The 27,383-nt window shown below is 42.0% G+C and overlaps 1 protein-coding gene across 3 annotated transcripts in view; it reads right to left on the bottom strand.

The window, feature by feature from the left end:
• The window catches only part of CIST1 (colon, intestine and stomach enriched 1), a 97,659-nt gene that overhangs the window by 8,253 nt on the left and 62,023 nt on the right, over positions 1-27,383 (bottom strand). For 2 of the 3 annotated variants that reach the window (XM_075189923.1, XM_075189932.1), the window contains exon 3: positions 24,933-25,046. The exons of the other annotated variant lie outside the window; for it this stretch is intronic. In XM_075189923.1, the coding sequence (XP_075046024.1) occupies positions 24,933-25,046 (114 nt within the window). The remainder of the gene's footprint in view (positions 1-24,932; positions 25,047-27,383) is intronic. 3 annotated transcript variants of the gene reach the window in all.

The raw sequence follows: 27,383 nt of genomic DNA, 5'->3' as shown, positions 1-27,383 counted from the left end.
CTGAGCCACACCCTCCTCTTGTTTCAGTTGTGCCCTCTTCCCTTTAGAATGTTGTGCCCTCTTCCCTTTAGAATGTAAGCTCTCTAATGAGAAGGGTCCTCCATACCCTTTGTTTTCATGTCTCCATTCATTTTGTGTGCCTTGTCTGTGCTTGTTTTAATTATCTCTTGTTTTATGTTTGTCCTTGTCTTCCCTACTGTACAGCGCTGTGGAGCACTGTAGTGCCTTACAAATCTACGATAATAATAATAATAATAATAATAATAATAATAATAATAATATGCCTTGGGTACATGCTGCTGCTGTTCCTGCTGGTGAAGGCGAATCACCAACCCAGTGGGTTGTCACAGTCATATAATCTTTAGTTTGCCCAGTTCCGCTTGTCCCCATATCTGTGGTTAAGCGTACAGTGGGTAGAATAGCATTTTGCAGCCCAATAATTACAATTTTACGAACCTTCTGGTAGAAGTGAGGAATAGCTTTCGTAGTAAAATGGTGTCGATATGGAATTTGGTAATGGGGACACAAGACCTCAAGTGATTGTCTAACACCAGATGCATTAATAGTGGATATTGGATGCGGATCTAATACTAGCATAAACGCCATGGCGTCTGTGATCCGCTTTGCGACTGGGTGACAGCTTTCAATCTAGCTAAGGATTGATTAACAGTCCATTGTTGTAAATTACTAGTAGTCTTCTTGGTCTGCTTCTGGGTTGAAGATCCACCCCCAGTAGCAGGAGCAGCAGCAGTGAGCCTAACGCACAAGGATTCTTCTGAGGAGTCCTGGATAGGGGAGGAATCATCTCACATTAGCAAATTGGATGCAGGACTAACTCCGATCACTTGTGAGGATATTGATAATGAAGGTGTTGGGGGTGCAGATTGCAGGTGCTGGGATCTAGATGAGAGAAGGGAAGTAGCTGATGCTGGACTGCTTGTTGTTATTTTTTTAGCATAAGTTTCTGATTTTCCCAAGAGCTTTCCATGAACTCGCTTCAAATTGCGTAACATGGATGAGGATACTAGATGGTTAAGGTTCCTACCTCTACTGAATGCAGCTTTACTAACACTACAAATGGTTAGCCAACTGTTGTCAGGATTTGGGTAAATATAATTCCACACATGACAATGGCCTTCTTCTTATCACTGGCACGAACTGCTGCAATCTTTGTTTAAAAGTGTATAAAAACAATAATATGACCTGTGAGGTGGTCAAAATTGACTGCAAATTACTTGAAATTAGTGTTATTGAGGTTAATAATAATGTAGGAACAAAAACAAGAGCAACATTATGTGATTTTAGCAATTTTTCTATAAAATACAGATCGAAAACCAAAACCAAAACACACGAGGGCGTTTTTTGCCGAAACCAAAACCAAAACACAAAGCTAATCCAGATCGAAAACCAAAGCCAAAACCAGTTCACGGGGGTCAGTGAGCATCTCTACTAAAGACACAAACAGTTTTTACACTTCCACTGGTCACAGACTCAGTGAATTAACAAGGATTTATCATCATCATTTTATAGTGCTAGACAATCAACTTACTGATATGACATATACCTTACAGATATGACATGAATATAATAAGCATAATAACATATGCATGAATAGTCATGAGCTAGCAATTACAGGTAGCATGGTACGAATTCAATGTGTGGGAGTTAAGTAGACAGACATGAGGCATAAGACCCTGGCTGTGAAAGCTTACATTTTAGGAGGAGGGGGACAATAGCTGCAGGTAAATACAATAAGGACACAGGTGGATGTGGTGATGAGAGAAATTAAGGGAGTGAACATGAGGGTCTATGAGGGAGTAGAATAATCAAGCATGACAAGTTTTCAGTTGTGAGGTAGCTCATGAAGTATTGTAGGTTGGTGGAGAGTCTGGTAGGCCAAAGCAAGGGTTTCAAAAGGTGAGCAGTGGCGTACGCAGGGGGGGGTTCTGAGTCTCCAGAAACCCCCCCTGCGCTAACTAAGTGGCCGTTATAGCTGCACTGTCCTATACAGCAGCCGCGGCGCTGTCAAAGAAGCGTCCGCGGCGGTGCTGTAGTGTATACAGCACCGCCGCGGACGCTTCTTAGACAGCGCCGCGGCTGCTGTATAGGACACCGCTGAAGAAACGGAGCTGCTGCGCATGCGCAGCCGCTCTCGCGGGGGGGGTGCCCCCCCCGCGACAATCCTCCGTTCACCCCTGGTGAGTAGCATTGCGGGAGAAGTATTGGAGACGGAAGTGGGAGTGGGAAGACAGTGGATGGTCAGAGTCAGACCGTAGTGGTTAAACTGGATTGTATCTCATGATGAGGAGGGGAAGCACTAGTGAGGGCTTTTCTGGGGCAGGCTGGGCTGGGGGGCAGGGGGTCATCTGCCCCCCAGGTCGGTCCCATAGTGGGGTACCTTGGGCTGTGTCACTGGGCCACCTGCATTTTGTTTACCTTTAAAATGTTCCTAATAGGCTGCTGAGTCGAGTCTTGCCCCCTGGGCTACAATTTGCCAGCCCTCCCATGGGACCTTCCTTGTATGTGACTGTAAGCAGTTTGATCTGAAATTTTGGAAGCAATACGAAGCCTGTGTAGGAATGGATCATAGAGGGGAAATTTGGGTGAGGGGAAGACCATTGAGGTTACATTAGTCGAGGCAGAAAATATTTAGCAAGTGGACCAAGTTTTAGTTGCCTCCTGAGTGAGAAAGGGGTGTATTTTGACAAGTGGAGGAGAATACAACAAGATTGTGAGGAGTGAAGCTGAGGGTAGAGTCGAGGATGACACAGATGCACTGGGTATGGGGAACAGTGAAGAGTGAGAAGTTGCAAGCTGTGATGGAGATTTGGGGAGGGTTAGTGGCATTAGCAGGGGAAAAGATTGTAAGCTCAGATTAGGATAGGTTAGGTTTGAGGAAGCTTTGGGTCATCAAGCTACAGAGAAATGGTGCAGCAGTTCTAGTGTGAGGAAGTGTGAGGAGAGGGAATCTTTAGAATAGGGGAACAAAGAGCTTGTTTGAAGAAGAGAAATAAACCATTGGAGAGGGAAAGTTAAAGAGAAAAGTAAGGTGCAGGCAAGCAATAGGGGAGACGGAGAGGAGGAGCTTGGAGGGAACTGGGTTGTGGAATTGAGAATGAGGATCTCAGACTCAGTTACAGGAGGGAAGTAGGGTAGCAGGCTGGGAGGTAGAGAGAGTGGGAGGGGTGGATCTGAAAAAAGGAAATTTTGTCATGGATAGTGCAAACTTTGTCTTTAAAGTCAGTGGCAAAGTCTTGAGCAGTTAGTAAGGATTGGACGGGTGTCAGGGAGGACAGAGAAGCAAATTGCTAGTGGCGAATAGGTGGTGGGGTTTGTTATACAGGGTTGAGATGGGGAATTTGACTCCTTTGCCATTGATGCTTTTCTCACATATTTATTTAATGCCTGTTGATCAAAAATTAGGTAATTAAGAGAGGGAAGTTCCCTGCTAAGTGTCAGTGATTGGGAGATAGAAGCTCTAAAATAGCCTCCCCCTATCCCTGGCATTCTCCATTGACTTTAATGGACTTGGTGTGGGCATGCGCATGCTGTGATGGCACATGCATTTTTCTAGTGGAGGAAATATTCCTTTAATCTAGCAGCATCCGAAATCCCACATATTACAAAGGGAAGGGATCTGTGTGTTTTCTTAAACCCTTAAATACGGAATACAAGTATGACTTGTCCTCATCACTCATTCTTAGCACTTAAGAATGTAGTTGGATGTGTAGGATGAATTTAAGGTGAATGAAGTCAGGGATTGGGCCTGGACTACAAACCTTATGAGTACAATTTGTCTACTTGTATCAGCAAAAGTGACAAAAAGGGCAGCACAGTGGCTTAGTGGTTAGCACTTCTGCCTTACAGTAATGGGGTCATGAGTTTAATTCCCGACCATGCCCTTATCTATGTGGAGTTTATATGATCTCCCTGTGTTTGCATGGGCTTCCTCTGGGTACTCCAGTTTTCTCCTACACTCCAAAAACATACTAGTATAGTAATTGGCTAATATTAAATTATTCTTAGTCTCTCTCTTAGTCTGTGTGTGTGTGTATGTTAGGGAATTTTGATTGTAAGCTCCAAAGGGGCAGGTACTGATATGAGAGAATTCTCTGTACAGCGCTGTGGAATTAGTGGCGCTATATAAATAGCTGATGATGATGACGACATTCTTACTTGCTGCATGCTCTGCTCTCAGACGTTGGAATAAGCCCTCCCTTCCCAACCTTGACTGCCATCAGATAGTAAAACAGGGCCCAATGACACTCCCATCAGTGCAGTACTTTTCCAACTGGACCTACATATTATGGTTCCAAGGTTGATTAAAGACACTTAGGGGGGTATTCAATTGTTAGCGAGTTCGCTAAAATACTCGCGCTCGAAAAATATTACCGTTAATATCTCGCTGGATTTCAGCTCGCAGCTCCCAGCTAGTAAATTACCGTATTAACGGTATTTACGCACAGATTACCGTATTAACGGTAATATTTTTCGAGCGCGAGTATTTTAGCGAACTCGCTAACAACTGAATACCATCCTTATGCGATATGTGCAAATGTGATAAGAGACTCAGTATTATGAAAGCCAATGTAATGACACAATCATGTGGAGGTTTCTGGCAGAAGAGGTGGTACCATATTGCAGGTAATAGTTAAGTGGTAATCGGTTGTTCCCTGTGAAAATGGGAAATGGAAGTTCTTCTATTGGCCTCATCTATAGTTTTAGTCACATGACCATAAATAATGTATTGTTTTATTGAAAGAAGGACTCAGATGGAGTAGTTCAGTTCAATTTTATGTTTTTACATAGTACATAGTTGATGAGGTTGAAAAAAGACAACAGTCCATCAAGTTCAACCTATTTTGGATCTCCTGCGATCCTGCACTTATATTTGAAATTGATCCAGATTAAGCAACCGCCAATCTGTTTCAATTGTGAAAATCCCCCCAAACCCAATATTGCAGTCTTATTTTTACCCTATATTCACTACTATCCTTCATTTTAATTAACAGTAGTTGACTAACCCTTTATTAAACATATCTATTGAATCTGCCATCACAACCTTCCCTGGCAATGAATTCCATATCTTGACTGCCCTTACTGTAAAGAACCCCTTCCTTTGCTGGTTGGGAAATTTCCTGTCCTCTAACCTTAGGGGGTGACCATGTGTCCTGTGTATAGTCCTTGGAGTAAAAAGTGAAAGTTATCTGTTATCTTAATGTATTTGTACATAGTAATCATATCTCCTCTTAGACGCCTCTTTTCTAAAGTAAACATGCCTAAACTGGCTAACCTTCCCTCATAACTTAATGACTCCATACCCTTTATCAATTTTGTCGCCCTTCTCTGAACCTTTTCTAGTTCCAAGTTATCTTTTTTATAGAGTGGTGCCCAGAACTGTACTGCCTATTCAAGATGAGGTCTTACCAACTATTTATACGGTGGCAAAATTACACTGTCTTCCCTTGCATCTATGCCCCTTTTTATGCATGCCAATACTTTATTTGCCCTTGCAGCTGCTGCTAAACATTGAGCACTATTGCTAAGTCTACTGTCTACGAGCACTACCAAATCCTTTCCCATTATAGATTCTCCTAAATTAATTCCATTTAATTTATAGATTGCGTTTTTGTTTTTAATCCCTAAATGCATAACCTTACATTTATCTATGTTAAACCTCATATTCCATTTGGCCGCCCAATCCTCCAGTTTATTTAAGTCCCTCTGTAGAGAGGCTACATCTTGCTCTGATTTTATTACCTTACAGAGTTTAGTGTCATCTGCAAAAATAGAAACTTTACTCTCTAAACCATCCCCAAGGTCATTAATAAATATATTAAAAAGAAGTGGCCCCAGCACGGAACCTTGAGGTACTCCACTTACAACTTTTGACCAATTAGAAAATGTTCCATTTATCACAACTCTGTTCCCTATTCTCTAACCAGTTTTCGATCCAAGTACAAATGTTGTTTCCTAGACCCAGTTCCCTTATTTTGTAAACAAACCTCTTGTGTGGCACTGTATCAAAGGCCTTTGCAAAATCTAAGTAGACCACATCTACTGTGCTGCCCTGGTCTAAGTTCCCACTAACTTCCTCGTAGAAACTAATTAAATTAGTTTGACATGACCTATCCCTCACAAATCCATGTTGATTCCCACTAATAATCTTATTGCGCACCAAGTAATCCTGAATACTATCCCTTAATATACCTTCCATTAGTTTCCCCACTATTGATGTCAGGCTTACAGGTCTATAATTCCCTGGTTGTGATCTTGTCCCCTTTTTAAACAACAGCACCACATCTGCTATTCGCCAATCTCTTAGTACTGAGCCTGATGAGATTAAATTTCTGAAGATTAAGAAAAGCGGTCTAGCTATTCTTGAGTAAGCTCCATAAGGACCCTTGGGTGTATGCCACCTGGACCTGGAGCTTTATTTATCTTAATAGTCTTCAGTCACCTTTGGACTTCTTCCTCTGTCAACCAAGTATTAATTAATGGTATGGTTTCATTTCCATTTGTATGTATTAATCCTACCATTTGTTCCCCTCTAGTAAATACTGAAGAAAAGAAAGTGTTCAATACCTCAGCTTTTTCCTTAGTATCATTTATCAATTCATCCATCTCACTTCTTAGGGGTCCTATATTATCTTTTTTAATCCTTTTGCTGTTTATATACTTAAAAAACTTTTTGGGATTTGTCTTACATTCTTTTGCAACTTGTTTTTCATTTTCTAATTTAGCCACTCTAATTTTCTTTTTGCATGTTTTATTACATTCCTTGTACCTATGGAAGGACTCCTCTGACCCTTCAGATTTAAACAATTTAAATGCACGCTTCTTCCTTTGCATTTCTTCCCTTACCTTTTTATTTAACCACATTGGTTTAGGCTTAATTCTTTTACATTTATTTGCCATAGGAATGAACTTATACGTGTATGTTCCAACAACATATTAAAGACAGCCCACTTTTCTTCCGTATTTTTTCCTTCAAAAACTTTTTCCCAGTCTATGCACTTTGTAGACTCCTTTAGTATATTAAAATTTGCCTTTCTAAAGTTTAAAGTCCTAGTTGATCCCTTATACCGTTGCTTTTGGAAACTAATTTCAAATGAGACCATATTATGATCACTGTTTCCCAAGTGTTCCCTTACTTGAATATTTGATATTATGTCTACATTATTTATTATTACTAGGCCCAGTATAGTCCGGTTCCTAGTTGGTTCCTCTACTTATTGGGACATGTAATGATCTTTTAGCGTGCTCAGAAACCCATTTTTCCTAGCTGTACCACAGGTCTCAGTACTCCAATTAATGTCCGGATAATTAAAATCCCCATAATTAAAATTCAACCTAGTTGTGTAGCCTTTTCAATTAGCTGTAGAAGATGGGCTTCCTCAATCATACTAATATTTGGCAGTTTATACCATATTCCTATCAGCAACTTCTCTGAACTTTTTCCTCCGCTGGATATTTCCACCCACAATGCCTCTATATTATCACCAATATTCTTGTAAATGACTTCCAGAATACTTGGTTTTTAACTCTGGCTTATTATAAAGACATACTCCTCTCCCCCTCTTATTTACCCTATCCCTCCTGAAGAGAGAATAGCCTTCCAAGTTGACTGCCCAGTCATGTGTATCATCCCACCAGGTCTCCATAATTCCTATAATATCATACTGCTCATTCATTGCTACTAGTTCTAACTCCCCCATTTTACCTGTCAGGCGTCTTGTATTTCTTTTTGCTTTAAAAAGGGCCTCTCCTTATGGGCTATGCTTCCCTTTCCCCCTCTCCACCCCCTTGACTCTTGTTAAATTCCTCCTTACTACTCTCAATGTCTATCCCATAAATACTTGCTTGTCCCTCCCCCCTGAAGCCTAGTTTAAAATCTCCTCCAACCTTCTTCCCTAGCACAGCAGCCCCCTCCTCATTCAGGTGCAATCCATCACGATCACGGCAATAAAGATGGCAACTGACCGAGAAATCAGCCCAGTGCTCTAAGAATTCAAAACCCTCCTTCCTACACCAATGTTTTAGCCACGCATTAACCTCCCTAATCTCCCGCTGCCTCCCTGGACTAGCGCGTGGCACAGGCAGTATTTCCGAAAATACTACCATGGATGTCCTTGCCTTAAGTTTGCGACCTATGTCCCTGAAATCATTCTTTAGGACACCCCTTCTTGCTCTAACTAGGTCATTGGTGCCAACATTCTCCAAAACCGCTGGGTCATTCCCAGCCCCTCCCAACAATCTGTCCACCCGATACGCAATATGTCGAGCCCGAGCACCCGGGAGTCTACACACTGTTCGGCATGCATGGTCCCGGTAACAGATTGCCCTATCTACCTTCCTAATAAATGAATCCCCTACCACCCAGGCCCGGCGCAGCCATTAGGCAAGGTTAGGCACTTGCCTAGGGTGCCGGGCTCTGGAGGGCACCACAGATTAAAAATTTCTTTAAAACTGTGCGGCGACCGCTGACCATACCTTTCACGGCCGCCGCACAGCTTCACATACATCCACAGGGAGTGGGGAGGGACTATTGCTCACCACCACTGCCGCCTCTATGCTCTGTCTCCTCCCCTCCACTCACTGACTGACTGTCTGGTGTGACATCATCATCACGGCCCGACAGTGTCAGTGAGTGGAGGGGAGCAGACGGAGCAGAGAGGAGGCAAGTTAGAAGCAGGTAAGAAAAGACGCACATTTTCAAAATCGGCGCCCCCACCCTGCACACTTACACACTATTTTGTAAGTGTGCAGGGTGGGGGCGCCAATTTTGAAAATGTGCCGGGCGGGGGCACGGGGCGCTGATTTTTTAAATGTGCCTAGGGCGCCATGGGCCCTAGCACCGGCCCTGCTACCACCACAGTCTGCCTGGGTCCCTGAGTAGCTTTGGTCCCCTCTATGTTGTAGAGACCGTTCCCCTGGTTGCTAGAGGAAGCAGTCTCACCCAACTCTACTGTTCTTTTTTTATTTTATTTCCAGTACATTACAAGAAGAACATCTTACTTGGATTACCCTATTTACAGAAGAAAATCTGTCATAGATTTAACAAATTACAAATTAAGGACATTTCCCTCTTGATCAAAAAATGTAAGAATTCCATTAGTTTTAGCTTAAAATTTCATTTGGATTATAGTTTGACAAAAAGAAAGACAATTGAATAATGAAGTTGTGAATTATGGTATTGGGAGGGTTTTTTTAATTATTGTTTTTAATTAAAATTTAGCAAAATGTGTATTTTATTAACTTTTAAACTATATTTGTATAATGGATAGGGACCCTGTAACATTATACTGGGACCAGTGAGGTGGCTACCACTCCGGGAGGTAAATGTATCAAGTTGAGAGTTTTCTGGCGGGTTTGAAAAGTGGAGATGTTGACTATAGTAACAATCAGATTCTAGCTGTCATTTTGTAGAATGTACTAAATAAATGATAGCTAGAATCTGGTTGGTTTTTCAAACCGACCGGAAAACTCTCAGCTTGATACATTTACCCCCAGGGATCCCAATATTCTTCATTAACACAGTAACCACAGCCGGGGTATGCCAGGATCAGCTCTGGTGTTATTGTGCATAGTGCTGGTAGTCCCTGAACGCAGGGTCTCCCATCAGCAGCAGCCCTGCACTGACCAGCTTGGGTCTAGTTTCCAAGCTGGGGGCTTCGCTGATATTGGACTGTCTAGAGCTTAGGTTGGTAAGTAAATGTGAAGAGTGTCATGAAACAAGGTATTAATATCACCTCAATCAGTCACACCTCGTTTCTCACAAAGAGTGGACTATAACAACATTTACTTTTTCTAGCCCTCTGGTTCCGCATATTTGTCAATCATATTTAAACTTGTATATAGTGTAATTTTAAGTGGTAGTATGTCAGGCAACACAGCTTTCTTATTTTGTGTATACATGTAGACTGTTTCAGCCTAGGCAAAAGGATGACTGTCCACCATTCAAGTGTGAATGTACATTACAGCAGAGGAAATCATGTGTTAAGATAGAGAAAAGATTGACAGATAGAGCTCTTTGTTTAATTACAGAGGACTGCATTATGTATTTAAATGTAATGCCTCTGGATTGTGATCTCTCCTGTTTAAACAAACTCTGATGTGTAGCCAAAGAACAATACCTATCCCTGTGTGGCCTAGCGGTTATTCTGAGCGGACGTGCTTTACTGGAGCTCCTTGCACTAGGTGCAAAAATCACCGTTGATTATTGTCACATTAGGCACATAAAAACACAGCAAAACTTAAGTAGGACACTACCCGCTTGTCAGACCACTCTAATGCCCAGCAGCTGATCCGATGACCTGATGGTACCAGAGCACACTCTCTGAGCTCCTGATGGTCTGCTTGTGAGCGGCCTACTTTCTATGACACATCACCTAGGAGACCCAATCTCGCCATTAGCGGCTGTGAGATGCCACGTTCGGATCCCTGCAGAGCCGTCCGGAAGTCGCCGACGCCATCGCTGTCATCTCTTCTGGTGCGCAACACCTGCTGGGAGGTCTGCTGGGACTCGGCCAAGAAGCCGTTTGGTTGCTAAACTCCCTGATTACACTGTGGTGGTCTGAGGGAGAAACTACCTGCATAGCATTGCAGCTACTCGATCAGAGCTGGACTTCCTATTGTCAGGTCCCTCATAATCATCTTGTTTCCAGCACCTGTATAATTAAAGCTTTACATTGCTGCCACCTAGTGTTCAATATACTGCATTACAGCCTGTATCTATTAAATCTACATAGGCTAATACAGTGAGGCTCCAGTGGTCACATCTGTTTGAGAAATCAAAGTGCACCTAACATTGCATACCTCCTCATCCTGTGCACCCTGGGTCGCCCTCAGGCCCTCCCTATCCACCCTGTACTGAGTGCAATGCCCAGGGAGCAGGAAAACAACGCACAGTCTAGTGACTAGATTGGTTGCTAGTATACGGGGACACAGTGGAATCCATGGCGTACTAGCTTTAATATGCCCTCTGCATAGCCACGGGAGAAAGAAATCTAACTGTTAACTGGGCCCGTCTGTCTTATTTGCTGGATCTTGGAGAATTTGACAACTTTAGAGGCCACACTTTCATAATGCCACACAGAAATAAGTAAGTCACCACTCCAGGAACGCCCTCTATTTTCAGTCAAGCTGAAAAAAGAACTGCCTTTCAACTGATAACATCCTCTCCATCGCGTCACTCTGACTCAGACAATGATGGCGCTAGTTCTACCAACGAAGCGTCTATATCCACAGAACTGAGAGATTTTGTCAAGTCTACCATCCAGTCAGAAGTACGCACCGTCATACAAGAGGAAAATAAAAAAAGTGGTGACCGAGCGCCATAGGAAAATAGCAGCTATCGGTATGAGAACATTGAAAAGAAGACAAAATCTGTAATTTACAGGAATTTATGTCCACAGAACTATCAGAACTCCGCACAGACATGGAATCATTCAAAGAGCACCTTGAGGACATTGAGAACAGAAGCAGGCGGAATAACCTCCGCATCCGGAACATCCCAGAGACAATAGAAAATGATCTTCTACCTAAATATCTGGAGAGATTATTCAGATACTATCTTCCTGATGCCTCAGCGCTAGAAGTCCAAACAGATCGAGCTCACAGAGCACTATGTCTGAAACCTTCTCTGAATCAGCTGCCCAGAGACGTCATTGTTCGTTTCCATTACTATAAATTTAAAGAGCAATTTGCCATGGTCACGCGAACTACCACCTTGCTTACCTTTGAAGGAACAGATCTCCAAGTACATCAAGACTTGGCCCCTACTACTCTGCAAAAGCGACGAGATCTTGCTCCAATTACCAAACTCTTACGAACCACAGAATCCGGTACCGATGGGGATTCTTGTTCCACCTTTTGATAGGGCACGAGGGCCAGTCCCACAAAATCAAGACACTGGGTCAAGGAGCTACCCTTCTGCCAACCCTAGGAATAGAGGCATCTTCGATTCCGACAACTAAAATGTCAGAAGCTACAAGACCAGCAGCCCCAGGAGACAAGTATACTTTATTTGTTTATATAATACAATTCTAACGTTACTGATTATTAGTCTCAGGTCCCAAACTGATTGGCTGACTGATTGATCCAGATTATTACAATATATGCTAAGTTAGTAGGAAAATTTGGCCTCATGGACTGGGGAACGACCTATTATCTGTAGCTTACAGTAATACCCGTGTCATGATGCGGATAACATTTTGGATTAATAGTAAGACATTGACCTGGCAACGCCTAAGCTGAACGTGCCTTAATTGACAATTTTGTTTGTTATGTTATAGTTTCCAGTTTATATTAACTGTTGGACTCAAATACCTATCTGACTTTGTTTCTTTAAAGTAGAGATGAGCGCACTCGGATTTCTGAAATCCGAGCCCACCCGAACGTTGCCGATCCGAGACGGATCCGAGACAGATCCGGGTATTCCCGCCAATTGCAAAACTGAAACCGAGGCTCTGAGTCATAATCCCGCTGTCGGATTTCGCGATACTCGGATCCTATAAATTCCCCGCTAGTCGCCGCCATCTTCACTCGGGCATTGATCAGGGTAGAGGGAGGGTGTGTTAGGTGGTCCTCTGTACCTACTATATCTCGTGCTGTTCAGTTCTGTGCTGTGCTGTGCTGTGCTCTGTGTTCCTGGCATACCCCGGCTGTGGTTACTGGGGTAATGAAGAATATTGGGATCCCTGGGGGTAAATGCTGTGCTCTGTGTTCTGCTCAGTCCAGTGGTGCTGTGTCCTGTGCTCTGTCCTTCTGAGTTCAGTGGTGCTGCTGGGTCCTGTGCTGTGTCCTGTTCAGTCCAGTGGTGCTGTGTCCTGTGCTCTGTCCTTCTAAGGGCATTGTTATTTCCCCATTATTCCCAAATTATAAAAAATTTCAAAAAAAGTTATAAAAAAAATTACAAAAAAAGTAATTATATATATAAAAAAAAAAAAATATCCCAAAACAATCCTGCAGTATAAGTCCATTGGTACTGCTATATTACAAAGTTCACTGATTCAGCAGTATAAGTCTAGTGGTACTGCTATATTACAAAGTTCACTGATTTTGCAGTATAAGTCCATTGGTACTGCAATATTACAAAGTTCACTCATTCTGCAGTATAAGTCCATTGGTACTGCAATATTACAAAGTTCACTCATTCTGCAGTATAAGTCCATTGGTACTGTAATATTACAAAGTTCACTGATTCTGCAGTATAAGTCCATTGGTACTGCTATATTACAAAGTTCACTCATTCTGCTGTATAAGTCCATTGGTACTGTAATATTACAAAGTTCACTCATTCTGCAGTATAAGTCCAGTGGTACTGCAATATTACAAAGTTCACTCATTCTGCAGTATAAGTCCATTGGTACTGCAATATTACAAAGTTCACTGATTCTGCAGTATAAGTCCATTGGTACTGCTATATTACAAAGTTCACTGATTCTGCAGTATAAGTCCATTGGTACTGCTATATTACAAAGTTCACTGATTCAGCAGTATAAGTCCAGTGGTACTGCAATATTACAAAGTTCACTGATTCAGCAGTATAAGTCCATTGGTACTGCTATATTACAAAGTTCACTGATTCAGCAGTATAAGTCCAGTGGTACTGCTATGTTACTGGCAGGAAAAAAGGCAGTTTGGAAGCCCCTGTACAAACTGGCTCTATTTTACCTGAGTTGTCCCCCCTCCAGTGTGTACTCGGAAAGAGTTTTTAGTGCAGCGGGGAACCTGGTCAGTGAGCGGCGAAGGAGGTTGCTTCCTCAGAATGTTGAAAAAATGATGTTCATAAATATGAATTATCAATTCCTCAATCAAGTACAGCACTGCCCTCCAGATAGTACAGAGGGACCTATGGTTGTGAAGTCCAGTGGGGACAAATTGATAATGTGTGAGGAGGAGGAAGTACACACTGTAGTGGGAGAGGAATCAGAGGTTGAGGATGAGGACGACATCTTGCCTCAGTAGAGCCTGTTTAGTTTGTACAGGGAGAGGTGAATAGCTTTTTTGGTGTGGGGGCCCAAACAAACCAATCATTTCAGCCACAGTTGTTTGGTAGGCCCTGTCGCTGAAATGATTGGTTTGTTAAAGTGTGCATTTCCTATTTCAACAACATAAGGGTGGGTGGGAGGGCCCAAGGACAATTCCATCTTGCAACTCTTTTTTTGCCATTATGTGACCATTCAACAGTCGTTTGCCATGAGCACAAAGTAAAACAAAATTAAAACAAATTCAACAAATTAAACCAAAAGTAAAATGCCCTGTCATAATCAAAAACAAGAGGTATTGACGTGCTTGAACTACTGTAGTGTTTATAACTTATAAACACTACACTTGAAAGCTTGAGCCTTTAAATGAAAAAAATTGGGTACCGGGGCCACTCCACTATGCGGTCCAGAAAGAGGCGTATCAGATATTAAACAACGTTGACTGTTGCTGCCAAATCATAAATTAATGAAAATGACCTGTCATCGTCAAAAACAAGAGGTATTGACACGCTCAAACTACACCCTGTATATGCTGCAGAGGATGTAGGAGCAGGCAGCTGTGCAGTGGAATTCAGACCATTTGAAGGCGGAGGTATTGTGGCCCCGGTACCAAATTGTGTACCGGGACCACTGCACTATGCAGTCCAGAAAGCTACCTCGGTGAAACGTTTTGGACTAAAAACAATATTGTGAGGTGTGAGGTGTTCAGAATAGACTGGGAATTAGTGGAAATGATTGTTATTGAATGTTATTGAGGTTAATAATAGCGTAGGAGTGAAAATAAACCAAAAAAACTTGATTTTAACACTTTCTATGTTTTTTTCAAAATAAATCCGAATCCAAAACCTTAAATCCGAACCAAAACCTTTCGTCAGGTGTTTTGCGAAACAAATCCGAACCCAAAACCTCAAGCAAATCCGAATCTAAAACACAAAACACGAGACACCAAAAGTGACCGGTGCACATCCCTACTTTAAAGTACTCCACTGTTCCTCACAAATGTTTCTCTCTCCCATTTGAATGTTATCCAAAATGAACATGCACATACTTATCTGTTCATAATGCCTAAGAATCCCCCCCAACAAGTGTCCCTTTAGCAACTCAACCATCCCCCACACTCCCCAAGTATACAGGATGTACTGGTTTCGATCTTCGGAAGACATACATTGCCAGTCAAGCTATCTTCTTCCCTTTGACTATCCCCCTAAGCTCCCACTAACCCCTCCCCTCTCCTAACTTTACCGCCCCAGCCTGGCGTCTTGCTCCTCCAACTACACTATCACAACGGATCTTGGTCTGAGTATCACTGATATCAGCTATGACTTTTTCGGTTCTGACCATTAATGTTAATGGTCTCAACACTCCGTAGAAGCATACAATATTGATTCAGTATCTGAAACGTCACTCTCCGCAAGTTGTAATGCTCCAAGAAACACACTTCAAACATACTCACCCAAACCTGCACTGTAAACAGAACCCCCAGGTATTTTATTCCACCTCCTCCCAGGAGATCAAAGGTACAGCTATTCTTCTTCACCATACTCTTCTGCTGACAATTGAGTTAACCTTTACGGACCCCCAGGGTCGATTCATCATTCTAACAGGCTACCTCTCGCACGCACCTATCACCCTGGCCACAATATATGCTCCCAATACCTCTAAAAATAAATTTTTCACTCACTTTTTTGCCAGACTCTCACAATCTAGGATGGGAAGAGTAATAATAGGAGGTGACTTTTATACCATCTTAAATACACGGCTAGACCGCTCCCAACCAACGTTGCGAAGCAGTCATAGTACTCATGAAGGGTCTAAACTGCAATCTCTACTTACTCATGCTAACTTATATGACACGTGGAGAGTGCTATACTCTAATGATAGAACCTATACACATTACTCGATGCCGCATGGCACCTATGCCAGGATACATATGCTCTTTGTAGATGCTTAGACGATGCAGAACCTGAAATCGGCTACCATTGCACCAGTTAATTGGTATGACCATTCGCCTATGACTCTACAGCTTGACGTTTTGCATCATTCATACCACGGTACAGATGGAGATTGAGTGTTCATCTGTTTTTAAAAAAAGAAAATATCAGCACGATACGACAAGCCCTACTTGATTTTCAGGCAGACAATAGTCAAGATGAAACCACTCCCACTATTAGATGGGAAGCCCATAAGGAAACTATTAGAGGCCGTCTGATCAGCCTTGCCTTGACAGCCAGACAGACAGTAACCAACTTAGAATCTCAAATACAAACTCTCTCTGCTAGACATCAAAAATACCCCAAACTCACAACCTACCTAAAACTGCTAGCCCTGAGAGGACAACTTGGCAAATTACTTGCCATAAAAGCAGCTAAGACCCTTCAATGGCTTCAACAGCGTTACTTTGAAAAAGGAGACAAAGCCAACACACTGCTGGCACGGAGGCTCCAGAACAACCGCATTGTGGCTATTAGAGATCAGGCGCAGCAATTATTATACAATCCTCAGGCTATAGCAAATGGATTCCGCACCTACTACAACTCATTATATAAACTCCCCCCACCTACAGACCCTCCGGATATTCTTCATACCCAAATATGCGAATACCTCTGAATGTGTTCTCTCTAGCGCCTCACAGAAGCACAATTGTCAATCCTAAATGCTGAGGTCACGTTAAAAGAGATCAAAGCGACCATTAAGACCCTTAGAAACTCAGCAGCACTGGTCCCAGATGGCCTTACAGCACTTTATTATAAAAAATTTGCTCCTGATCTGGCGCCTATGCTCCTTTCCCTCTTTAAAGCAAGTTTAAGTGGTAAAAAATTCGAGAGAGACACCACCAGAGCAGATGTTATTGTTATCGCCAAAGAGGGCTGAGAACCTAGTCACTGTGAGAGTTATCAACCTATTTCTCGACTAAATGTACATTTAAAGATATTTGCTAAATTGCTTGCGAACAGGCTGGCCCAAGTAACGTTCGCCCTGGTCCACCCTGACCAGGTGGGCTTTATCCCCACTCACCAGAGAGCAGATAACACAAGACGAGCAATTGATCTAATAGAGGCAGTTAACTGTGCTCAGATCCCTGCTCTGGTGGTGTCTCTTGATGCGGAAAAGGCTTTCGACAGGGTCTCCTGGCCCTTTATGAGAGCTACACATAAAGCGATGGGATTTAAAGGTCAATTTTTATATGGACTAGTTTCCTTTTATCACAACCCCTTGGCCACTGCTTGGCTAATGGCGCCGCGTCATCCCCATTTCAAATTACAAATGGCACTCGACAAGGCTGTCCACTCTCCCCTTTGCTGTTCGCTCTAACGAGGTAGCCACTGGCATCTCGGGTTGCAGTAACGCAACGATCACGGGGATCCAGGCGGACAGAACAGACTATAAAATCTCTATGTATGCAGACAATATCCTGCTTACAGTTACCAACCCCCTCACTTCCCTCCCCTCCCTACAGAGTGAACTCAGTAAATACGGTACTATATCTAATTTTAAAATTAATACGGACAAATCTGAAATCCTCCCTCTTAACCTATCTTTCTGCCTACTGGACTCTCTCAAGCATCAATCAAATTTCAGATGGCAACTAGACAAGCTCATGTACTTGGGAATCTACCTCAAAGATCAATATAGTCTATTATACACTGCTAACTTTCCCCGACTATTCAACTCACTTAAACGAGACCTCGAGAAATGGGATAGATTATATATCTCTTGGCTGGGCCAACAGCGGTAAAAATTAAATTAGCGCCATGGATTCTTTATTTATTTCAGATGCTTCCTATCCGAGTACCATCACTTGCACTTAAGACCCTTCAGAAACAAATTGCTTGTTTTGCCTGGGTAGGCAAACGACCCTGAGTTCAAGCCCATTTACTTCACCGCCAAACATCAGAGGGAGAGCTGGGTCTCCTAAATATCTCTAAATATTAGATTGCTACAAATCTGACCCAATTAGTCCTATTTCACTCCCCATCTGACACAAGGTTATTGGATATCGATCATGCATCATCCGCCACTCTCCCTGCTCCCACCCACTACTCGCTTCAGATATGGGATTATAGTACCCGGGCACTCCACTTGGCAGCAAATCCTGAAATTATGTTTCCAATGTGGAATAAACTAAAGTTGTAGGAAGACCATGCTGTGGTGCAGGAAATGGATGAGTGGACCAAGATCAGGATATGAATCTCAAAGAGCTTTATCTGCGTACGGACCAAAGAGAATGCATATAAACTACTATACAGATGGTATTTGGTTCCCACCCGTCTAAAAGCTATATACCCTTATTCTTGCAGTCTTTGCTGGAGATCATGTGGACAAGAGGGCTCGTTCTATCATAAGTGGTGGTCATGCCCCAAGATGGTCAGATTCTGGCAAAAAGTTCATAACAGACCTGTACCTGACACTGAAAAATACACGATAGCACTTGTGAGACATATACTTAACACTGCCAAATGCGCGATAGCAGCAAGCTGGAAGCAACATGAACCCCCTATATTAATAGAATCTGGCAGACTTACCGTTGTGAGCACATTACCAGCATAATTAATGATCGGCCCAACAAATTCCAAAATGTCTGGCAACTCTGGCTTGATACTTAAGCTATGGATTTAGCTACAAATTACATACTACACACCTAACAATCACCAAAATGCCATGCCGGGCTTTCTTCCTATTCTCTCTTGTCCCTTCTTCTCCCTCCCTTTCTCCCTGCACCTGGTCTTCTCCTCTCCTTTCTTTCTAAGTCTTCCTCCTTTATCCTCTCCTCCCCTCTTCCCCCTTTTGTGTTTCACCTCTGCCCTATCCGCAACTCTGTTGTTTTGCATCATAACAAGGTTCTTAATAATTTTTTATACTAACTGTTTGATTTGTAACCTAATCTGTATGCTGTTACAACTTGAAAAACCTTTAAATAAAATATGTTTTTTTTTTTAAAAAGAACAATACCTGTTCATAATTGTATCAAGAGCAAATCATCTGCTATCTGTGAAACTGTACACACAGAAAAGGATCAATCAAGCAGGTCTTGAAACTCATGAGAAGGTCTTTTCTGCCTATAAAAGGCAACTTCCCAAAACAGCAAATTGGCATTCACTACTGAATAATAGCTGTAGTCAGAATGGCGTTGAGGCCCCAGTCTCTGCCAGGTGACAGGGAAGGGACAAACAGTCCCTCGAATACTGCCTTTGGCCTGATCTCTCTCTATTGGTCTTGGGAAGTTGTGTGTCAACAAAAAACATAGTGACATTGACCTAGAACTGTTGCCCTGCTGGTAGCCTTAAAGGGGTAATGGTGTGCAGCCCAGAAAAAGTTTGGATATGGATAGACGGCACCCCCTGAGAGTGGATAGGTGTTACGAACTTACCTCTCCTTGCTGCAGTGGCGTCCCCGCTTTCTGTATTTCACAGTGCTTCTGGGTATCAGCAGTGGGTATTTAAACTCCGCTCTGACACTCGTTCAGTGTCAGAACAACTTGTATGCACCATGACTACAGCTCCTGCGTTCCCTGCCTTGTGCCTCCTGTATTCTTGGTTGATCCCTGTGCACCAGACCCTCCGCTTGGCGGACAACGTTCTGATCTCCCTTCCCAGTGTACTGACTCCAGGCTTGTTGACTATCCTCTGCATTGTGCTTAACTGCATTTCTGTGTACCAGACCCGGCTTGTCCAGTTTCTGATTCTGCCTCCTGATTCTGCACCATGCTGCCAAATTATGCACCAGACCCGGACCGTCATGACCCAGATTCAGTCTCTTGATTCAGTACCTTGCTGGCAGGTCATGTACCAGACCTGGCTCTCCCTGATTCCATTTCTATCTCCTGATTTTATACCTCTCAGCCAGATTGTATACCCGGACCTGCCTATCTGACTTCGCTCATCTCCTATTTGCACATCCTGCACACCATCCACAGTGCTACAGTTTGGGGCAGCCAGTGAACCGTGACCTACGTGCCCTCTGCAGCTAAGCCCATCCTGCCTTGCGGCTGTTTTTGGTGAATACCAGTGGGCTCTGGTCAGCCAACGCCAATATTGATTAGCACTGAATCCTGTACCTGATACGTTACAATAGGATACTGGTGAGGTGTTTTCATTATACCCTGTATGTTGTCTGTGCAGACTGTAATGCTATTTGTTGCGAGTTATTATTTAAATATTATTATTGCTATTTGGTGCTACCATTTTGTTAAATAAAGCTATTTATATTATTTTGTATATTTACCTGAATGATTTTGGACCTTGGATGGGTACGGGATATGGCAGCTGTGCAGTACAGAGTGATATACTAAGCCGGTATCATCACAGAGGGGTCTGTCTTTTAAAATGATTTATTTATATACTAGCTATATAAATACATAATAACTATTCTAGAGAAGCTTATCCTATTCATATCAATAGTCTATTCATTTAAATGGTGTTTCTACATGCTTGCATATAGCATTAGCACCAACTGTGGGTAAACTGCACGTGAACTGAAAATTTAAAAGAATTGTTTGTTCCCAATTGTAAAGCGCTATGGAATCTACTGGCACTATGTAAATAAATCTTGATGATGATGATGATGATGAAACACAAAAGCATATTGTTAATATGGATTTTCAAACTCAATATGGGGCATATTCAATTAGCTTTCGGATTTGCGGTAATGCGCCGGAACAGCCGCGAAACGTAATACACGTTACCGCAATAACCGCGTTAATGCGGTACCGTAATACCCGCAAGAACGCGCACATTTCGCGGTAAAACGCGTTACCGCAAATCCGAAAGCTAATTGAATATGCCCCAATAATGTGTACTTTTGTACAGCAACCACATTGCAAGTAGGTAACAGCCCTTATAATGTTAACCAAAATTATATGTGTAGCTAATATGAAGATATCACCATTATTGCATTTCCTCTCAAAATATATATGACCGGCTATGTATCTTTTATTTCTTTCTTTCCTTTTCTTTTTTGTTTAATTTTTTTCACTTTTGTTTTTGTTTAAAATAAAAGTTGGAAAGATTACTAGCTCAGTTTTGAAAACATTGAGTTTGAGGATATCCAAGATGAAATAACAGAAACAGATTTATTAATGTTTGCCAACATAGATGGCGTTAGATCCAGGGAGGAAAGAAACATTTGAGTGTCATTCACATACAATAATGAAACCCATAGAAGCCTATTAGGTTTCCAAGAGAAGTGCTATAGATAAAATGGGATTAGAGGGACTAGGCCTGAGGTTAGTGGCATTCCAAATCATAGAGAAAGGTGTATCCAGAAAAATGAACACTTAAGAAACTGTTTGATACATATTATTATTATTCATTTTTATTTGTAGGGCGACAAAAAGTGTCCGCAGAGCCGAATAGGAACAAACAATCGGACAGCACAAGGTATGACATTACAATACAATAAACAAGCATCACAATAATTCAGGGAGCTCAGAGCACAGCTAAGGAAAGGGTGAGGGTGAGGGAAAGTCAGGACAGCAGGAAAGTCAGCACAGCAGGAAACATGGTGTTTTCAGGAGTGTGGGCGCAGCAACAGGTGAAGAGCTTTAGAAAAGAAGCAGTGAAAAGCAGGAGCGGAGTCGGTGGTCAGGAGTCAAAAGAAGGAGGTGGGAAGAATAGCTGTAGAGCATAGTAAAAAGTGGTGGAAACAGGAGGAGAGAGAGGACCCTTCTCAGAGGAGCTTATAATTTAAGGATAATGGCGGATAAACTAAAGACATATGGAAAGCGAAATGGGGACAGGATATAAATAAACGAGAAGGAGGAAGGGGAGAGAGGGAGAGGTAGCCGGCAGGTTGGTAGTTAGGCAGATGACTGAAAGGTTTTTAAGAAGAGGTGGGTTTTTAATGCCTGTTTGAAACAGCTAAGATTGGGGGTGGTTCTGATAGCACGAGGGAGATTCCAATAGAGGGGGGCAGCACAGGAGAGGTCTTGAATACGTGAGTGGGAAGAGGTAATCAGAGGGCAGGAGAGGCGACAATCGATCGCAGAGGGTGGGAAGGAGTGTGAATAGAGAGGAGGTTGGAGATGTAGGGAGCAGTGGAGTTGGTTATGTCCTTGTATGTGAGGGTAAGGAGCTTAAAAAAGGATTAAGTGAAGGGCATGGAGAGGGGGAGACAGATGTGGAGTTGCGAGAAAGGAGATGAGTCTGGTGGCGGAATTAAGTACAGAACGAAGAGAAGCGAGATGAGAGTGGGGAGGCCATGAGGAGAAGGTTACAGTAGTCCAACCGAAAGATGATCAGGGAGTGGAGGAGAGATATGGTGGTATCCTGGGAGAGGAAAGGCCAAATGTGAGCAATGTTGCATAACTGGAAGTGGCAGGATTTGGAAAGAGAATGGATGTGGGGGGCAAAAGAGAGAGAGGAGTCGAGGGTGACACAGAGGCAGCAAAGTTGGGGAACAGATGAGATAATGAAATTGTTAACAATGACAGAGAGGTCAGGGGGGACTAGGATCAGGTAGGACTAGGTAGGACTAGGACCAGGACCAGGATAGGATAATGACCTGAAAACTGAAGGAATGCAGCATTTGCATAAGAAACAAGTGGTAAAATGCGGCTTACAGGTCAAGGAGAATTAGCAGAGTGTTGTGGCCTTTAGAATTAGCAGTGATCAACAGGGCTGTCTTAGTGCATGGGCACGCATAGGCTTGCCAACTTTTCAGTATATTATTCCAGAATTTGCACTGAGAGTGTTCATGTGCATGACGGTGAACAACTATGCAGCACAATAGGGTAGCAGCGTTTGAACTGACTTTCACTCATGTGTATGGAAAATGATATCCTGACTTCAAGACAATTATAAAGCAATTCTCTGCAAAGAAATTTCGCAAATGTTTGTGTTGATCACTTGACTAATAATAAATAATTCATAGTAATTTCATACTGTGCCATCTCCGTCTGTATGATTTACCAACTGAGTAATTATGTTGAATCTCTTGTTATATTGTCCAAACGTTTGTGTGGATTAATCTCTGCTGTACAGCATGTTTTTTAATGTTTAAAAACTGATTTTGTTGGAGGTACCAATAAATATTACCCTAATTACATTTTTTTTCCTGTGAGTGGTTGTGTAGGTAGGGCCCCAGAGCATTGCTTTGCCCAGGGGCTTATGATGCTGTTAAGATGGCCCAGGAGATCAAATAACTAACCATCTTACTCAGAGCAGTCTCTGAAGTGTTGGGAATAAAAACCTGACTGCAGAGGGCCCAATGGGCTGCATGAGCAGCCTTATATTATCAGATGCATTAACATGCTACCAAAACTCTTATCCATTCTATCATTATCTCCCGTCTGGACTATTGCAACCTCCTGCTATCTGGCATTCCTGACACCCATATATCCACACTTCAATCCATCCTAAATGTTACTGCAAGACTGATCTTCCTCTCCCACTGCTCCACATCTGCTGCAGCACTTTGCAAATCCCTACACTAGCTCAATGTGTCCTCCAGAATAAAATTCAAATTACTCACTCTTACCTACAAAACCTTCAACAACAACACCCCTGCATATATGTCAAATCTCATATCAAAATACTCTCCCTCCTGCCCTCTTAGATCTATCTCTGGCCTGCGCCTTGTATCGTCTCTGATAACCACCTCTCACTCCTGCCTACAAGACTTCTCCCCACTTATGGAATTCCCTACCACGCTCAATCAGACTTTCCCACAGCCTTCATATCTATAGATGCTCTTTGAAAACCCATTTCTTTTTTAGAGGTGACCTTATCCTCGATTACACTATTCACACTGATGCACCTTCACAACTATCCCAATCTCCACTCTGAACCACACTCATTCCTCTTGTTTCAGCTGTGCCCTCTTCCCTTTAGAATGTAAGCTCTCTAATGAGCAGGGTCTTCCATACCCTTTGTCTTCATGTCTCCATTCATATTGTCTGCCTTGTCTGTTCTTGTTTTACGTATGTACTGTTTTATGTATGTTCATGACTCCCCTACATTACGGCGATGCAGAACACTGTGGCACCTTACAAATCTGCGATAATAATAATAATGAGCAAATGAAAGCTGTAAAATGATTGCATTCAAGAAGTAATCTAATTATTACTAAATGCTTGAATAATGATGGAAAGATACTAGTGGAGAAGAAGTATTCACTATTAATTAAGTGCAAGTTTCCACTATTTATTAATTAAGGCTGGGATGAGCACAGGAAAGAGTCAACAGCTCAGTTCTGAGGAGATGGCGTAGAGTGGACAGGTAGTAGAGTAAGAGAAGAAAAAGAGGGTTGAAATGTTATGTTCAGTTGCAATATCAAATGAAAACAAGGTGCCAGAGGATGCAATTGAGTAAGATAAAAGGATACCATGTCATAGTAGCGCTTGTCTTTCTGAAAGGAAGCAAGATCTTGGCCAGTGATGGAAATTGGAGAAATGTTTGTTGGAGGGTTGATAAGAGATTTAAGTGGTTAAAATATGTTTGGGGTTAGAAGACTGAGTGGAGAACAGAGATTGAAAATATATTTGTTTGGTAGGGTCAAAAGCATTTCAGTAGGAGTGGTAAATAGTACATTTGAAGAAGTCATCAGAAGTATGAGACTTTCACAAATCAGTAATAATCTACTGCAGGAGAGTTTTTGAAGACAGAGCATTCCCCTCGTGTGCCACGCTAAGGTTGTGGCCGACAAAGAGTAGTTGGAGCCACTTGTTCAAGGGCTGATGGTACGGTGTGATTTAGATGTGGTACTAAAAGACTAGAGTGCAAAGAGATTAAAGAGGCAGATGTGAGATTGCAGGTGATCAAGGGATGGTATGAGAGTGGGAAATCAGTGTTAAAGAAATTAGAAACTGAACAAAGTTGGGAGAAAATATGACCAAGGCAGTGGCCATGATGAGCAGAAGAGTTGGTCCACTAGGAGAGGACAAGAGAGGAGGTCAAATTTGGTAGAATTACATTTGGCAGATTGTATTTTATTTATCATTCCCACCTGTACGATAGGTTGTATTAGTGACAGCTTCAGACACTGGTGAACTTGAGATCATACTAGAATTGTGCTGTACTTGAGTCATCGTAACAGTATCATTGGATACATGGCTGGTAGCTGCATGACAACATAAACAGAATTAAATGTTTTAAATGTGCTCTCCAAGGACCAGGGTTTGAGAGGTATGACTTTATTATAGTCCATAGCCAGTTAAAATACACAGGTCTAAAAATGACAATCACTAACTATTTTGAAACACTTTATTTTACATTCTTATGTAAACTGTGATTGAAACATTCAAGTATATCTTGGTTTATATTAAATTCATAATAATATTGATGAAAATGTCAATTTTTGTTTCACTTGACTAGGACATGATTCCCTAATGTCACAGTGATGTATGCCACCTATTATTGTTTTGGTCCTTAAATGTTCACCTTGCTGCTTACAATACTATTAGGATTTCTAGAATTGTGCAGTTAACATTTAGTTTGTAATATTCAATGTTAACTTTTTATAATGTGAAAATAATTACTCTGTTTTTATTATATTCAAAACAGATGTTTTCAGCCATATCTTTAGCCCCTGCTAAAAGGCAGGTGCAAGTGCCGGATGATAGTGATAACCGACATAGCATCGTCTTTGTTTGCTACCCGTCATGTATGCGACTCAGAATCTAGAACAGAGCAACTGTACATATTGAAGATTTACTTTCAATACACACTGTATGCAGTGTATGCAATGAAAATCAATTTAAAAATAGGAAAGATACTCATATACGGTGCACATATTATTTGTGTTGAGTAAATGGATTCCCATTGGGGAATAGGACTAAAGAAATACACTTAGATAAAAAAAAAAAATAGCATAAAAATTTGTAGAGGGTTCTAATAACATTGGTTTGTTATAACAGTATTAAGCTATGTTCAATTTTTCTCTTTTCACATGTACTACACAACATTGAACATTTTGAGTGAACATAACCACTGTTTGGAAGAAGGGATATAAAAACTTCGAAAAAATGTAATTATAATTATTTCACTTGTTATATCTGTGTGTCTGTATCAAAACAACAAACATCAGTTGTTATGCTAATTTATGACCATATAAAAGTTATGTGCGTTCAGATGTAAAATACTTGTATTTGTATGTGTGTCCATGCTAACGGAAAGGACGTATTGTTTATAAAGAGCGTAGTTCCACCCATACTGGAATCGTAACATATGCTAAGAAACGTGTGAAGTTGCATACTCTTTTTAAACACAGTACTCCTTATACATTTGTATTGCCTTTTTATTTAAATGGATACAAGACTTATATAACCTTCTCTATAAAGACTGTTATACATTTATTTTTACATATCAGGATTACTTAACTACAGTTCAATTACATTATTTAAAACATTTGTCTTTATATTTCTGTCCTCACTTCTAATCAGGGCCGGATTAACCATAGGGCTAACTGGGCTACAGCCCAGGGGCCTATGGCATCCAGGGAGCCCTTGAAAGTGCTCAGCAGCAGTATTGATCGGTCGGTGGCGGGGGCGCCCCCGGCGCGATCAGTGCTGCTGAGCACTTTCACTGCGGTCCTTCCCCGGCGTGCTGTAGTCTCATTACTGAGGAGATCTCGTGAGTCTCACTCTCACGAGATCTCCTCAGTAAAGAGCGTACAGCGCGCCGGAGAAGGAGGTAAGTGCCGGGGGAAAGAGGGCGCCGGCAGCTCGGATCACGGGGGGGGGGGGGGGGGCCCTCACAGGGGAATGGAGGCCCCCTTAGCCCAGGGGCCTCCATTCCCTTAATCCGGCCCTGCTTCTAATGGTCAGTAATATGTAGTATGTACATAAGGGGAGATTCAATTTGGAGTAATGTGTCTCCAGACATCACCTCGATATCCGGCAATGCACATTGCTGGCTACTACAGTAAGGAATTCCACCTCCCTATAGAGGTGGAATTTCACCTCTATAGGGAGAGAGGAAAAATGAGTGCAGATTTCAGTACATTGCATCGATAAGTCTCTGCAGACTATTCCGGAGACACATCATGCTAAATTGAGACTCCTCCATAGAGTGTATACAAATTTCTTACTTCAGGCAAAGAAGAAGATTATTATATATAACTTTTACACTAGTTTGGTAGATCTGTGCTTGCTTCAGCAACCTGATCACCTTGGGAGGAAAATACACAATTTTTAAAATATTCTCTCAAAACAGCAATCCCGCATAGAAGAGTTGTTTTCTTAAATAGCAAGTTAAGTACATGTTAAGCATTCATCGAATAGTCATTTTTCTTAGTTACAGTATTGTTGATGATGAGCTAGCACTGCATTAGACATTCATCTAGATCTATACATACATATACCCCACTTGGAATGCAATCTGTAGATACTTGGTAGAGGCTTTTATGAATGAAAACATTGATTATGTGTACATAATTCCTGAAGAAATATAAGCTGGT

The sequence above is a fragment of the Mixophyes fleayi genome, chromosome 1, assembly GCF_038048845.1.
Source record: "Mixophyes fleayi isolate aMixFle1 chromosome 1, aMixFle1.hap1, whole genome shotgun sequence".
NCBI lineage: Eukaryota > Metazoa > Chordata > Amphibia > Anura > Limnodynastidae > Mixophyes > Mixophyes fleayi.
The sequence above is the reverse complement of the archived record's forward strand: the minus strand, read 5'-3'. Positions and strand labels throughout refer to the sequence as shown.